General features: G+C 38.7%; 1 protein-coding gene across 1 annotated transcript in view; it reads left to right on the forward strand.

The window, feature by feature from the left end:
• KANSL1L (KAT8 regulatory NSL complex subunit 1-like) overlaps positions 1–16,131 on the forward strand; it is a 55,236-nt gene that overhangs the window by 14,681 nt on the left and 24,424 nt on the right. Inside the window, exons 2-5 of the mRNA XM_008944203.1 lie at positions 2,025–2,166; positions 5,964–6,161; positions 8,918–9,039; positions 13,699–13,900. Of these exons, the coding sequence (XP_008942451.1) occupies positions 2,025–2,166; positions 5,964–6,161; positions 8,918–9,039; positions 13,699–13,900 (664 nt within the window). The remainder of the gene's footprint in view (positions 1–2,024; positions 2,167–5,963; positions 6,162–8,917; positions 9,040–13,698; positions 13,901–16,131) is intronic.

Consider the following 16,131-nt stretch of genomic DNA (forward strand, 5'->3'; position numbering starts at 1 on the left):
TGAGAAAGGAATAGAAATAAGCATCTCAACACTCCTGTTGTGTTTTTCCCAGTTATCCTCTTTATTCCTTTTTAGCTTGGTTTTTGTTAAAATGATTAAGAGGTTGTTTACAGCCTCATTAATCAGCTCTTTTTTAGGACCAACTTTTTTGCCAGCCTTGGGTCCTGAGACAAATCCTAACTATTCCAGTCACCACACTTGTGTGAACATACTATTTAATTGAGCTCTGACAACTAGGAATTTGGTTCCCCCTCCCTTACCCTGCAAGCTGTATTTTATGACTTCCAGAAGCACAAAGGTGCAAAAACTGTCAATCTAAGAGAAGTGCTTGGCAGGAAGACCTGGTTAAAGCATAAGTAACCAGGTCTATTTACTACGTGCTGGTCGTAATGGGAAACCCAAGAGGAGTAAGAAGGGGTTGTCAGAAACATGGATATTCACAAGATGACTTCATATATCTTTATTAATGGGACAAAACCACTAATAAAATGTATAAAATATAAATAATTTATTATGGTATGTATTTTAGAGTTCTTTGAGTTTCATTTTGGTGGTAGTCCATTTTGTTTGCTTGTGTAGAATCTGAATTTAAACAGAACATTTCAGTCTCCTGTCTAATTTCATATGTTCATTTTGTCTGTGTAGGAGGGAGTTTAAGATGGTTGTAATTTATGAGGGCAGATAAGTTATTACAAAAGGGGAAAATGATGTATTTTAGAGGTAACCTACTGGAGACTGTATACTTACTATTTATGATCACTGAGGTAGACTGAAAGTTCTGGGATTTTGAGTTATGTTTTATAATCTTTGCCCTGAAAATATGAGGCTTCTCAAATTTGATGATACGTTGCTTATCCTAGGAAATGTCTAGCATTTTCTGCACAGTGATGTATTGCCTTTCTTTGTTACTGAGGTAGCCAACACAAAATTCTGCATGAAACAATTGCACTTGTGTGATGTTTCTATGCCAATTCACTGGCATCTGCTTTTTCTTGTATCTTTGGTACTCTTCATTGCCTGGGGAACAGGGGATCACGTGTTCTGCCTGTGGAAGATTTATGTATAGTGTCATCCTGGAATTAGATCCAGCAGTTATCCCAACAACTTGAGTGAAAGCACTTATTTTCCAGAAGTTTGATTATTTTTTTTTATATAGTTTTTAGGCTAGCTGTGGGTTTGCAATCAAAATTAATTGATAATTTTAATTAACCACCATTCTCTTTAAATAAATAAACTCAGTTAATGATTGGATACTAGTGGAAGTTGCCTACTAAAATATTGCATTTTGTTGTCTCTGTTGCTTAAAGTTGTTGGATATTAAGATTATTTGTTGAGTGGTACTGCTATGTCATTCATTTATTTAATTTGTAGGTCAAGTAAAGTTTGCTGATAACAGTAATGAATTTAGCATAGTAAAGTTAAGCTAATCACAATGTGAAGTACCAGGAGGCGTATCGTTTGTGTTACAGAATACACCTGTTTGTAAACAGTAGTAAGAGTGACCTAACTGTACTATACTGATACGGCTGTATTTATAAAATAGCTTGACTGAAAGAAATCTAAACTACTTAGCTGGGTTTTTTTTGCCATGACTTGATATCTAGCTGGCCATTGCTGGGTGGTGTTTTATTAGACTCCAGTTGTTAGCAAACAATATTCATGGAAGCCTCTGCCAGAAAGTGGTTTAAGAATTTGAATTGTTGCTGGTGGAGTTACTGCAGTTCTTCACAAGTCTGCAACCTGTGTTAATTGATATAATTTGGTAGTTTCTCCAGCTTTGGGTTTTGTCATACAGAACAGAAAACTAGCTTAGCCTGGGAATAGCCAGTGAGCATTGATCGTACTGGTTTGGGCAAGTTCTGTAGTTACAGAAATAAGCTGATGTGAAACTGCATGGGTATAATCAGATATCTTCTGAAAGCAACTGAGATGCTTGCAACATGAGGCAGAGCAGCTGTCAAAAATGTTCTTGTGCAAATGTGGTTATCTTTATTTTTGGACTAACCAGCATTTTGTCTTCACAGCAGCTATACTTCTGAATGGAAGTGGCTTGCAGACAGAGCTAGAATTGGCAGCCGTTGGACGTGGCTTCAAGCCCAGATTTCAGAACTAGAATATAAAATCCAGCAACTAACTGACCTTCACAGGCAGATACGTGCCACCAAGGTATTGTCTGTAAGCTCAAAAATGGGCTTTTCAAATAATCTTTTGACAGTGTTTCTTGTAATATTTATTTATTTATTTGTTCCTTCTCACTGTTGTTTGTTTTGCCTTAGAGGTATTGATTGCATCTGCACAGGCTATGGCATTCAGAGGTTAATGAAAAAGACATCAGGGGCTAAAAAGTGTTGATCTGTAGATGCACCAGTGTAGGAGTGGGAGTTGGGAACTCCTGCCCTCCTATCTGTGATAGGTAGTGACTTGGTTAGTGACTTGGAGGGCCCCAGCACAAGGTACTACATTTATCACCCCAGTTTTTTCCCTCTGAAGAAGAGACACAATTTGGTTTTCAAGGTGGGGTGGTTGGTTATTAATTTTTGTGTTGTGGGGTTTCGGGGTGGTTTTTTTTTGTTATTTACAGTGCATGTTTATTCTGAGGATTAGCAAGTTAATGTTTGTACAACCCTTTGAACAGGTCAAGGATTAATTATTACTAAAATTCCAATGTGTGTAACTCATGTGCTAGTTTTTGTAAATTGAACTGGCTAGACAGTGGGAAAGTGGCATTCCTAAAACATTAGTAATCTATCAGTTAAATGGGTTCCCCAGGTCATTCTCATGTGCAAGGAGCCAAAACCTGTGATCATTCTGGTGGTGAGATAGTGAGGGCTTTTAGAGGAGGGCTCTTTGACTCTCCATCAATGAGCCTCGTTCAGGTTCTCTGATCTACACTGAGGTCAGATAAGTACAGATGGAGAGGAGCCAGAAGATGCTTTAAACTTCATGTGCTTGAACATGTGACTTGTAGGGAGTTTAAAAGGAGAGGGGAATCAACCTAGAGAGCATTTCTCTCTGACTGCACGAAGAAAAATTATTCCCTCTTCTCCTATCACCCTCAAAGCCCTTCTTTTCATATCCAGTTTTGTCTCTCCTACTCACAACTTTTCCCTGGTCATGTTTTTCTTTAAAAAATAGTTGAAGAGCCTTTGTTTGAGGGTCTGGCCTGCCTCTGTGCCCACAGAAATGAAAGGAGATTTAGTATTTTGGTGAAAGGAGGGAGTGCCTGTGTTTTGGTGTTGTCCTAAATCCCAGGTACATGCACACTGTTACTCTCAAAAGCTGTCAGCTTTTAAGTTGGCATAGGTCTCATGAGCTGCAGAAAATGGAGAAATAAATAACAGTGAGAGAAAGAACATTCTTTTAGTCATGCATTTTCTTCACATTAGGTGGTATGCTGGCTTGGAGCCTATTCATCTTCCTGGTGGGGATCTTTAGTGACATTCCTTTTTGCAAACTTCATGCCCCTTTGCCAGCTGTGGTGTTCAGTATTTGGCATCCCGTCCCATAGTGAAGGTAGACACATTTTCCTTCAGCTGTGGTGCTTTCTGTGTACGTGTTTGTAGTACACCAACGCAGCAGCTACAGAAGGACACGTGGGCTGATAGAAGAACTCTTTGTTTTCACTTAGTGGCTACAAAGTAGTTACACAATATCATTAGAATTTGCATGCTGTCTTTAATGATCTCAGAGTGGTTTTTGTGTGTTTTGAGTGGAAAAAAGTATGATTCATAGCCAGTGAACAATGATTTCAAGCAAAAAGCCACTCCTCTAACACCATAACACAACAGGAGGGGGGATGGTTAACTTGTGGGCAGTTTCCTGGCCTGCTACATTATGTTCTCTCCATCTCTGCACACAGAAGTAGCACCTCTGGACCTTTGAGAGTCCTTCAATTTAAAAAAATGTATATCTACAGTTCCATTTAAGGGCCTGGGGGTTTGGGAGGAGGAGAGTGTTCATTGCCAAAACATACTGGTTGTCACCCATTTAACTTATAATTCCTATATAGTCAGTCTTCTAATCTTCCTCTTCTGTGCCTTTTCCATCTCTCCCTTTTCTCTATCTGTCAGTTTTCTCTTTCCTTTTCTGCTTTCCACTTTCTCTGCTTGGTCAATGGGATTCCACAACTTAAAAAAAATAAAATTTCCATGGAGGTGGGAGGGTGTTCCCTTCTCTTCACCATTTTTCCTGTGTCTTCCTATTCTTCTGATTTCAGACTTTATGTTTTAGACTTCACTGAGGGTTTTTTTTTCTGCTCTCTCTGAGGTCAAACAGATCTAAAGATTCTGAAGAGTCTAAAGCTGTTGAGCTAACTTGTCCTTCTCTTGTGGCACATTAAAATGAGACCTGTACTTGATTTTCCTTGAATGTAGTGCCTGCTTTGTAACTGCTGTTGATCTACAGACTGCAGTATGATACTGTCTGGATTTGTTTCCACATGCTGTAAATGGAAAAGTGCAGATGATGGACTACTACCTGATAAAGAATGTGGAAAATCTGGAGTTGACTAATGGAAATTCATAATCTCTGCACCCCTTTTGGGCACTAAAGCAAGTTTTCAGGCACCTAACGTTTGATTTAGAGAATATTTTTGTTCTCAGCTTTGAATTTGTAACTCAGGGGGATAAGTTCAAGACACAATGAGAACTGGACAATTTCACATTTTCTCCTAGTCTCCCCTTTGAAGTCTCTTTGAGACCTGCTTTCATGTTTTAGGGCAAGTTGTTGCCAAGGCAGAAGTCATGTGTGAGTAAAAATACAGAATCCTTTATTTTCCACAGCTACAGACTAGGTGAAGTCTGTCTTGCCTAAAGAAATAATATACGGACTCCTTGTGTTCACATGATGATAATCTTTATTGGGTTTAGTGGCATATTCTCACTAGAAAGAAAAACTTGAAGCAGTCTAATTGAATGGTCCCATTCTTTCAATATCTGCTTGATATTTGAGTAACAGTCAGTACTGAAAAGTGAGTTAGTTCTTTCCTTTTCTCTTTGGAAAAAGCCTGCAGAGATTTCACAGCCTTTTCTGAGTATTAAATTTATTTGCTCAAGATAATGACAAATTTAGGGACTATTTGGAGAACTGGACTTGACTGTTACAAAGTTATTTTTGCTTATTGTTTTTTTTAACATTTTAAGTTGTTAAAACAAATCAACTGAGATGTTACCTAGGGTTATGTTTGACACTTCTATTTTTCTGATCTGTCATGTAGAAAACACAACGGAGCTATTCCTTTCTTAGTTCTTTTTATGAAACTCTGTTATTTCCCAACCGTATAAAGTTGTATTTATCTTACTAGGTGTCATTCTAGATGATAGACCACATCTGATACCACATTTGTGCAGATTGTCTTGAAAAGCAATCAGATTGCTAGAATGTTTAGGATATTGCCCCTGTAATTATGAAGCTCTAAAAATGCTCACCTTAAAAATATCACTTATTAAATTGTCAGAGGTGTTTGTTTAAAATTGTATACATCTCTGCTACGTAAAAAATAACAACCTTGATGTTTTGCTTAGAACTTGGGTAGGAATAAGAAAAACAGAGCACTTCAAAATGCCTCCTCAAAATTTATTGGCTGCTAGGGCTATAACCAACTTCAAATCAAAGGGTAGTTGTTTCTTACAGAAAAACACCTTCTTAAAGCAGTGAGCAAATGATCTTATAGTTACACTAATAAGTATGAATTTCTTATTTGAATTTTGGCACAGATGTTTAAGGGGTGCTGTAAGACTGAGGTGATTGCTGTTATAAGGAGTAGCATAAATGGTGCAGCTTTTCATTAATGAAAATAACTACTCTGTATTTTAGGTGTTAAGTGTATTTAAGATCTAGTTTAAGTGTTCCAGAAAGTTACTGGGAGGATTTAAGGGGGATGTGCCAGTTTCGAGTGACCCTTAAAAATTATTTAGGAGGGTTAATCCATTGTCAACCAATTGTGTTCAATTGCTGTTGTCTAGGGGATGGTGATCTTAGAAGAATTCCCATTTCCAAAAGTCATTATGAAGAAGCAAATACAATTGACAGACCAAGAAGCTTTATTAAACACCACAGGGAATTCGCAAGCTGCCATTGAGAGACAGGATTCTTTGCCAGAGCATGACTTTGGAATGTCACCCAGCAGTCCTACCCGGCTTTTACAAAACATAGAGGAACAGGTAAAGTAAAATAAGAACTAAACGGTCAACAGAGCCAAATGATTTACCTCGGAAATAGGGCAGGTTCCATGGTGATGACTTCCAAAAAGGAAGATATGTTGCAGTCCCAAGAGTGGGTGCTGATGAATTGAGGGGCTTAAATAACTACACTGTACACCAGGTTTACAAATTAACCTTTTATTTCTGGCTTGTCTGTGTTGCTGCTTTGTTTCCATCGAAGTGGTCACATAACAACTTCTAATAGCTATCCACAAACCTGCCTCTCTTTTATAGTTACATTCAAGGTAGGTTGCCACAGATGGTTTCAGGAAATAGTCATGTGAGATGGGAGAGTACAGCTGAAGAGGGAGGTATGTTGCACTTGAAACAATAACAATAAAAAAGCCCAAACAGAATTATAATTGCTGGTCTGCCTTTTCAAGCATCACAGGACTCCAGGTCGGAGCTGAGGAATTCCAGGTACTTATCAGGCATGGCTTAAGCATAGCTGTGAGCAGAGTTTCGGTTCATGGTGTTCAAAACAGTAATTTCCAAGGTTAACTCCAGGAAATGCCGTATAGATGCCAGCTGAGTTTTCTGTTGCTAGAAAGTAGATAAAGAATGCAGGGAGATTGCTGAAAGAGATATGGGAAATTTGCTTTCAGGATGAATTTGTGTAGTTAATGTAAAGAAAATCTGACAAAGCCAGGATGGTGCGTTAATGTGTTGCTTTGCTGCTGTACATAAATTCTTGGTCATATACACATTTTTTAAAAGGGCTAAAAAGTACCATTAGGTACTAATGCCTCTCCCTGAATCTCTGTGCCAATTTTTCTTATTTGATAGTCATACTTTCCTGTTCTTAAAATGCTTCCCCTGTTTGATAGATCTTATCCACAACAGACAGGAGCAAGAAAGCAATGAAACAGGAAATTTATATGCGCAGTGCTGGCAATTGCACAATGTAAATCAAACAGCATTTTTAGAATGTGGTGAATTTCTCCTCTTCAAGTGATTCCTTGGAGAATTACATGCACTTTTCAGCAAGAGACTTGACAAAGTAACAGTAGTGTCTTCCCTGGTCCCTAAGTAGCTACAGACAGAGGTCCAAGAACTTTGATGATCTGAGAATTACTTGGAAGTAAAGATGTTCTTCTTTTATTGGGTCTCACAGATTACATCAAATTTCCTCCCTTTACAAAAACCACAAAAAACTTTGGGGTTTGATTTGTTTTTTTACTTACAAGTTCTTTAAATCAACCTTAACTCTGAAGGTCTGAGTTTCTTGGTTTTGGTGTCAGGAGTAACGATGCTGTGGGCTGAAGTACATCCACAGATATTCCCACAGAATTCTTCAGTCCTATGGTAAAGCATTTCCTTGTTAAAAATAAAGAATTTTGCTTGTGAGGGAAAAAAAAAAAAAAAAGAATACAAAGTGACTGAGCCTTGCAATTTTTATTAATACTATTTTCAAGTCCTTTTCATAGCTATGCAAAATTTTTAAAACATGTATGTTTTTCCTGAAGTTTTGGAAATGTGCCGTTGTTTTGGTGCTTTTATGTTGATTAGAGACTTTACTCCTTACAGGTTGAATTCTATTGAGACCTTTAAATCAATCTGATAAATGCTTTACTGACATCTTGTTTGCTCTGTCCAGACCTTTTGTAATTGACTTGCTATTTCTGTGCTATAATATCTATCCCTGAATATTTTATTCTGACATGGAATTTTTACCCAACTGCATCACTTAAACATGAAAAGAAATGACAAGAGTTGTTACAAAATGCAAAATAACTTTTTCTGCCTCTTTCTGCTTAAATGGCAGTGTCTCAAAATGTAAAGAAAACTTACTGGGTAATCATTAGCAATTCTTGTTTTAAACAGTCTTATTTCTGAATGAAAATCCTACAAAATAATGTAAAATTTTTTTAAAAAAATATGCCTTTTCAGATACATTTAATTTCTGTTCAGTGTACAGCACACAACTTCCTCTAAGCTACATTTATTGTCAAAATAGCCTTTAAAGTTTGACATTTAAAACAAAAAAATCGTTGTGAAATATTATCTGGAGTCAGTCCACAATTCATTGCTTTATAGGGAGTAATTCTTTGTATTAACAAATCAGCTGCATTTGGTTTGGGGCAGTTCTGAAAGTTCAGATTCTGGGGGGGGTTGAGGGCTTCTTGTTGCTATTTTTGAGGATACCAGAAGATTTGAGCCGTTCTGTCTGCAATTACAATAGTCCTCCTGTAGTTACACTTCCTTTTATAAAAACACCTTTGTCAAACTACAGCAAGCAACGAAAAGGATTCTTTTAACAAGAAAAACACTTTTGAGTGAACAAAATGTGCAATGAGTAGACGGCAGACTTTTTTTTTTCCGGTTGAAATGCTTGTTGAATGGCCAGTTAGCAATGGCCTGCAGCTGTTCCAACATCAGCTGTAAAGTGTTCTGGTTTCTTTTGCCTTTTTAAAAAACTTTGGTTAAAATACTAAGATCACTGATGTGTTTTGTGTACTAATTATTCAAATGTATGTATAACATCCTTGATGGTTTGTGTTGGGTTTTGTTGTGGGTTTTTTTTTGTGTAGTTAAGCATAATAATTGTGAAAGAAAAAACATGCCACACTTGATTATTCACAAGAAACTAAATATGGCTATTCCATGACGTATACGACTAAAGATCCTAAGTAGGAAAACAGCAAAAACCCAGGACATTTGAGCTGTTGAGTCTGGATAAAAGTCTGACTACCTTTAATCTTTTTTGTTTTTTCCAGAGTGCACAACTGAATGAAATCGTCAGCAACCTAATTACTCCACTTTATCTGTCTCCAGCTTCTTCACCTTTTTCATCCAAGACCTGTAGGCACAGACAGCTGGTCAATGACATCTCCTTGAGGTAGGTGACAGTAAGTTAGCATTTTTTTTTGAGGATAACTTTTGAAAGAGTTACGTAGATGGGACTGATAGTCATTACCATAGTGAATGAATAAAAGTGGGCTGCATTCTGCAGGCTTCAAGAGACGTCAAGGCTTGCTTGTAAGTTTGAAAGTAGTAGGGTTTTGTTTTGTTCTTAAAGACACCATAAAAGTATGCAGTGACTGTACCTTTAAGTACTGGGAAGATGAATGTATCTGTGAAATAGTGAAAAGATACAGTAGGTAAGGCTACTTCTGATTATTTTGGACTTAATGTATTCTGTCATCACGAGTGCAACTTTATTTCTGGAAAAACTATGAACCAGATGTTACTAGATTAGTGGAATGCGTAAGCAGTGATCTGTGTCTTAGCATGGGCCACTGTCAGGTTTTTCTGGCAGCCTTCTTAGTTTTAGGCACATCAGTCTTCGATACAAGGCCAAATTTGTCTTTGCCAGCTACTTTTTCCAGGAATTTGAAGATAATACTTTTCCATTTTTGGTCTTTTGTTGTGGACAGATATACCTTCCAGGATGACTGCAGCATCTCCAAATTAATATTGCAGGAAAATGTTTCCAGTACTACTCTATACTTCCTAGTAATTCCACCTTTTATTCAAAGATTTTAAAATACAGTACAGGCTGTAATTAGTTTCACAACAGCACTAAGGTAATTGACTACAGTCCTGTCTTACAAAAGACCTAAGTATGTAGGATATTTCTCCTGAGATACTGGTAATGTGATTTTTGAGGATGGAGGGGTTGTTGTTATTCATAGGTCTTAATTAAGATCCGATAGATGAAGAAAGTGTTCCCTGCTAGAGCTGGAGGCTTGGTGGCAGTGTCTGCAGCACGATGCCATTGGCTCCCAGCTCCAAGAAGAGCTGGCCACACCATCTGTTCCAGAGCCTTTGCCGCCCAGACAGAGAGGGTGATGTGCACCTTGCATGGGCAGCTTCTGTACCTGCTGTCTGTTCCAAGGTGATTGTGTGACTGTGCTCTAAATTTAAGAACAATGGGGTCCTGTCATGTAGCATTCACGCTCCTGACGTACAAGTTGTTTACAGGTCATGTGGGGGAAGATCAGAACAGTCCTCTGAGTTCTGGAATAAAAATAGCCCCGAAATAGGAGTTGCTAATTGAGATGAGTATATGGAAGAAGAGAGTAATTTAGGCTGTTAGAAGGCCATATCTTGAATCTTTGACTTTTTCATGAAACATGATGAATAGTTCCTGCTTTTAAAAATGTTTTTTTGGAGTGTATGAAGTTGACTTCATGATGAGGGACTCTAATGGTGGTAAATCAAACTACTTCTCTTCTGATTTATTACGCGGTGTCCAAAATCAGCCTTCTTTCCGTTTTCTGAGCAACACAGTTGTTTGCTCAAGGCTCTCTCTAAGGCTGGTTCTTTTCTGCTCATAAAACAAAGAAGAATGGGAAAATTTTCTCAGTGCTGTAGCTCAAAAGTGGAGTTGGTGAGTTAGGTGTTGGAAGGGAATCTGAGAGACTTGGTAGCTTTCTAGTTATGATCTTAAAAATCAGTTACATGGTTAATTTTAACTTTTCACTTCTTATGACATGTTTTGAAATCTGCAAATAAATACTGTTCATTAAAGACGATAATTAAGCACAATACAAAGTGGTTGTCATGAGAAACCTGCGAGGAAATTCACTGCCTCCTACTTCTTGGTTTTTTGAGCGTGTTTCAGTTTTTTGTGGTATTTTTGTTGTAGTAGTTTTGTGTGCAATGGAGGCGCTTACATACTACAGTTGACAGTTTAACTTCTTGGCTACTTCTCCCCTCTTTCTAGAGTTCACTCTGACTGTATGAAGTGCTTGAGAAAACAGAAAATAAAATCAAATTGAAAGTAAGGTGATTTTTTTTAAGAGAAAAAAAGGGATCAACGTGATTTTTCCTTAGGTGAATTCTTGAAATTAGTTGTAGACTCTTGATGTGGAAGCTATAATAGTCCATGTCTAAAGTAGGTCTAAGCGTGAGAGGCTTTGAGGTTGTAATTATGGGGTTGCAGTAAGGTTGGTTACTTGGGTTATTCCCAGTGGAAGTGGTGGTGCATGTATGGTTCCTGGTTGATTAAATGTGGGTGACTTCAACTTGCCATTCGTCAAGGTCTGATTTCATTAGTGGCTTCCTTTTTTCCTGTGTAGCTTTTCTTTGCTTGATTGAATCAAGGTGCCAAGATTAGTCAGTTGCATTGTATGAAGGTAAATGTTCATAGAAGCAGTTCCCTAAACTAAGGAATGAAAAAGTTCTTTACTTCCAGTTCAAACACTGCCTGTCTGATGGCTTGCAGTGCATGTGTCTGTCTGTGAATAAGGTCTCTGCTCTTCAGCTAGGCTACAGAGCAAGAAAGGCCAACCTGTGAGCTTTAAAAAGAATGTTTCAGCAAATTCATGACTTGACATCTGCCAGTGGCTCATTTCACTCTTCTGTAGAGTCACATTTTGAAAACCGTCCAAACTAAGATCAGGATAAATGGATAACTCAAACCTTATCTGGGAAGCCTGTGTACACAACTGCAGGAAAACCATACTGCTGTGTACTGGAGCTCCAAGCCACAGGGCTGAGACCTCTGCTCCATCGAGTTGTGCACTACTGCAAGGCACAGGAGAGTAAACAGAGCAGGTGGCCAATGCCAAAGAGAGATCATCAAAGACCTGGGCAGACCACCAGAACAAAGGCAGGTATCACAGAAGTTGAGGAGCCAGACTGAGGAGCTTTGTTTTAAATTTACCTGTCCAAGTTGTCTTTCATGTGAGAGGGAAGTATGTGGAAGTCTAGAAGTCAGGTTTGGCACCATCTGACTACGAGGAGGGTAATTACAGAGAGAATGTTTTTGAAAATTCAGAGGAAGTATTTTAAGAAATCTTTTGCATGGAATTTGAACGTATTTTTTTCTCAAGCCTTAAAAATGTGTTAGCATTAAGAATGTCATTCTTAGTATTTGAGACTTTTTCTTGGCACTTACTAATATATTCTTTTAAACACTTTTTACCATCTCTCTTTTAATTAGTACTTGTTTTCACTGAGTCTGTATTATTTATTGGGACTGTTCTGATCTTGCAGAAGGACAACTTAAATTTGAGCCCATAAAGCAGTATTACCACACCAGCACAGTGTGGGGTGGTGTTTAATCACATTGTCATAACAAGTACTTCTATTTAATAAAAATATACTATTAGAAGAACACTTATCAAAAAAGACTGATAAATGGCCTTGTAATAAATTAATTTTCAAGTTTCATTATGTGTTATAACTTTACTAATATGACTGTGACTTTCCAGATAAAGTTTATAAGAGCAAATAATAATTTGTGCAGATAGATGGCCTGTTACGAACCAAGGCCAAAATGTCTCATATACTTGCACTTCTCAGGGCGTTTAGAGTTGCAGTCAAGGTCTTCAGTATTGTAAAAATAAACTCACACTTGAGTGCTTTTTGCAGCAAGCCTCCAGCTTTGCAGGCACATGTTGCTACAGCAACAAAATATAACCAGGGCACCTCTAAAAGTGAAGTGAATTCTTCCCATTGACTCATGCCCACCCAGATGGGAGGGTGTTTTGAATTCTTACCTTGTAGCGTTCCCTGTTCTGGTGAGCAGACAGGCTGTAGATTGGTGAGAGTGATCCAAAGTTCTTATGCACATATGTGTAGAGTTTTCTACTGCTCTTTGCCCTGTGTTGTCACATAACTTTTGTAACTGCATACTGTATCACCAAGGATGTGAGTACAGCAACTGTGCATGTAGGTAAGATTGTGGAGGGATGATGTTGTAACACTGAGGGGGATTTGAAAGGAATAGACTTGGGGAAGTGCAGACAAGAGGGAGATTTAATGTTAAAACAAAGCTTTCCATGTGTTCTTGTAGACACTGTCACATTGTGACTGTAGCTGAGCTTGCATTGTTCCAAATCATCTGGGTCTAAGCAGCCTCTAGGTCTTAAGGAGAGATAAATAGACCAGGCTTTCCTTCCTCCTTGAGAGCTTCCCCCAGGCTGGGCTTGGGCTTTGCTGGAGAGCTCTCCTGGCATATCCCTGGAAGTGAAGTTTAATGGCCTTGTGTTGGTAAAACTAAGCATGCAGAGTTCCTAATTTTCATACAAATGCTTCACAGTGAGTTGCAACTCCTATACTGAATGGGCACTGGTTTGTAAAGTTTTACTTAAGTTTCAGTTCTTGAGCAAAACGAGACTATCTTGAAAGTATTAGGACAAGACTGGGTCTCCTTTATGTAGGCTTGACTGCTATCGCACTGCTGAGTTTGTAGGAAATGTTAATTGTAACCTAACACTCGTAAGTATTAGAACAGTTAGAGAATTCTTGAATTTGGAAAAACCAAACCCCATATGCTCGAGGTTTTAACTTCATTTTGACATTTGTTTCTGTGAGCAGAAAGGTGAACAAGAACAATAAACTTCTTTTTGTGACCTAACATAGAATTAATCAACAGGCAAAGCACATGCATGTTTTCCTGAAACAATGTGCTAAAGCATTTCAATGTTGATAAAATTTTCTTCGAATAAGATAGCTAGTGCTAATCAGTGTATAAAATCTTGACCTGTACACATGGAACATATTTAACTTTCTGTATTTCCTCCCCCTATTAATCACAAAATTGCAGAGCTTCAGACAACAGAGAGGTATCCTCTTCGAGCAGCTGCTTGCTTGATCATCAGGACATCAAGAAAAGGAGAAGAGACAGGACGAGGCTGAGATCTCTGTCGGTGGCTAACATGAGCACATCTGCCCGAACAAGGCCGCTTCACAGTTTCCAGAGGAGGAAACTCTACAGAATGCACGACGCCTGTTACTGGAATCAGCAGGTAGGCCCCTGCCTCTCTCTTCCAGAGACAAAACCAAAGAGTCCAGCTGACAGCATCTGGATGTGTCTTGTCTGGTATGTCGGAAGAGAAGCACATGCTGTGCTGGTTATTTGTTATGTTCAGAGATCATATAGTGTATGTGGCAGGAGTACTAGATGTGTCAGCAGGAGCTCAGAATTAATGAGTTGAACATAAAAATTAAAGTTCACTCACAATCCTGCTTATCAAATCAGTTTGTTGTACAGCTATCTCTAAAGCCTTTGTACAGTCCAGGAGAGAACTCAGAGTTTCCTTGGGAGGCTTGACTGCTGAGGAAACTCGCTACAGTGTAAATCAGCTGCCTGCTTGTTTTCAGAATATTTGTTCTAGCTACAAGAAAGTTTACACAGCTGGTGGCACATTATTTTCTAGGAAATTAAATTGCAATATCTTAATCTTGTTTCCGTTTTTACTGTTCTTGATCAGCTATATTGCCTTTTTCGTGATGGTTTATGAATGCTTTAAAACTTAAAATTTTCCTCATTGCAAAGTTATTAATATTTTAAAGTAGGAAAAACCCCACATTGTCTGCTGTGCAGGGCAAGGCATATCTGTGCACGTCTGATATTAATAGCATATTGTTGGTAAGAATATATAATGAGTTTAGCTGTGGTGCTTAAAGCAACATTCTAATTTGGGAGCAGACACAGTATGAACTCATTCTTTAGAGCAGTGTTAATCCCAAGCGGGTTTAATTTCTTGATTTCGTTTTGCCTTTTAATAGTGTGTTATATTGAGAGAAATCTCCACGTCTCGTCGGCTGTCTAGGATTTACTAAGTGAACCAGTAGTCTGGGGAGAAATTTCCCCTGCAAGGATGTTCTGTGTGAGAGTGCTGATTCAGCATCCTCTGCAAAATTGCAGAAGTGTCCTAGTTTTAGCAAGATATTTTATTGAAAAACTGTCCAGTTTCTTATTAGCTTGACTTCTCAGCTTCCTGGCAGTGGGGCTTAAAGACTTGGCAGACTGCCTGGAGGGTTTGATGGTGGGGGGTGAAATAGAAGGTTAGAGTTTGGGAGCTCTATCTCCTAGACACTTAGGATTTTCATCTTTGCATTAACCAAGGAGACTGTTGCTGACTGCAGCTTCCTTGTTTCCCACCCAATCCATGTCCTGTTTTAAAGAGATTGGGAGGCCTTGTTCCACAGCTGATGTGTCCAATACCAGAAGTGCTTCTTGCAGCTGTGGAGATAGCTCCTCAGCAGAAGACTCGAGGACTTTCCCTTCCTTCTGCTTAAACATGAGGGGTTTCCACTACAGATTTAACTTCTAAATAACAGGCTTTTCTGGAAGCCTGCATCCTACAGGCTCAGGCATCTCTTATTTCTATAAGCACTGCTTGTGTCTCTGTCTTTTGATGCCTGGGCCGGAGTTAGTGCAGTTCAGAGAACACTAGAAGCTGGTGAACAGAAACTTCATTTCTGCAGCTTGGCAGATGGAGTTCAAAGTAGGGGTTACATTTCTATGTTCAACCAGCCACAGAGCTGAGCTGCTTTGCATGCTCAGTTGTTTACCTTGACTTGCAAACTAAAAAGATGAATTTGTAGTTCACCTTTAATTATAGACTGCAATTAGAAGACACATTCTTAAGTTACTGGTTAAAGCTTCAAATATTGGAGCTGGTGCAACTGTGTGTCTGCTCCATGCTCTTGCCATTTCTGGTGCTGGGTTCCCATGCACTAACCCAACTCCCGTGTCTCTGCACTGAAAGTGGTGTCCCAAAGGCAGTGTGGTTAAAAAACTCTGTAGGGAATGCTGTTTATGCTTTGCTCAAAAACCTGTGTTTAGACTCTGCTTTCTAATGTCTTCTCCATGGGGAAGTTAACTGAGAAGTGGTATGGAGAACTGTGTCACAAGCTACAAATAGATTCTGCTCATGTTCCTGGAGAAAATAAGGGGTGGTGGCAGCAATCAAGCTGTCAGCTTCAGACTTGATGCAAGTGCCAAACTCAATTAAAATTTTCAAAATTAAGGTAAAGCAGAGAACAAAGCCTCTTACGCGGGGTTGGTTAAAAACAGAGTATCGGGGGTCCTGCTGGGGAACTAAGTGATAAAATTGGACTGGACATTTCCAGCACATTCTGACAGTCAAACCTAAATGGGTATCAAGTCTTTGAATTAAGAGCCATCATCAGCGTATTGTTTTGTTCAAGAAATCTAATTCTAACAGGCCCTGTCACTTTTAGTCCTGCA

The sequence above is a fragment of the Merops nubicus genome, unplaced genomic scaffold, assembly GCF_000691845.1.
Source record: "Merops nubicus isolate BGI_N331 unplaced genomic scaffold, ASM69184v1 scaffold2367, whole genome shotgun sequence".
Taxonomy (NCBI): domain Eukaryota; kingdom Metazoa; phylum Chordata; class Aves; order Coraciiformes; family Meropidae; genus Merops; species Merops nubicus.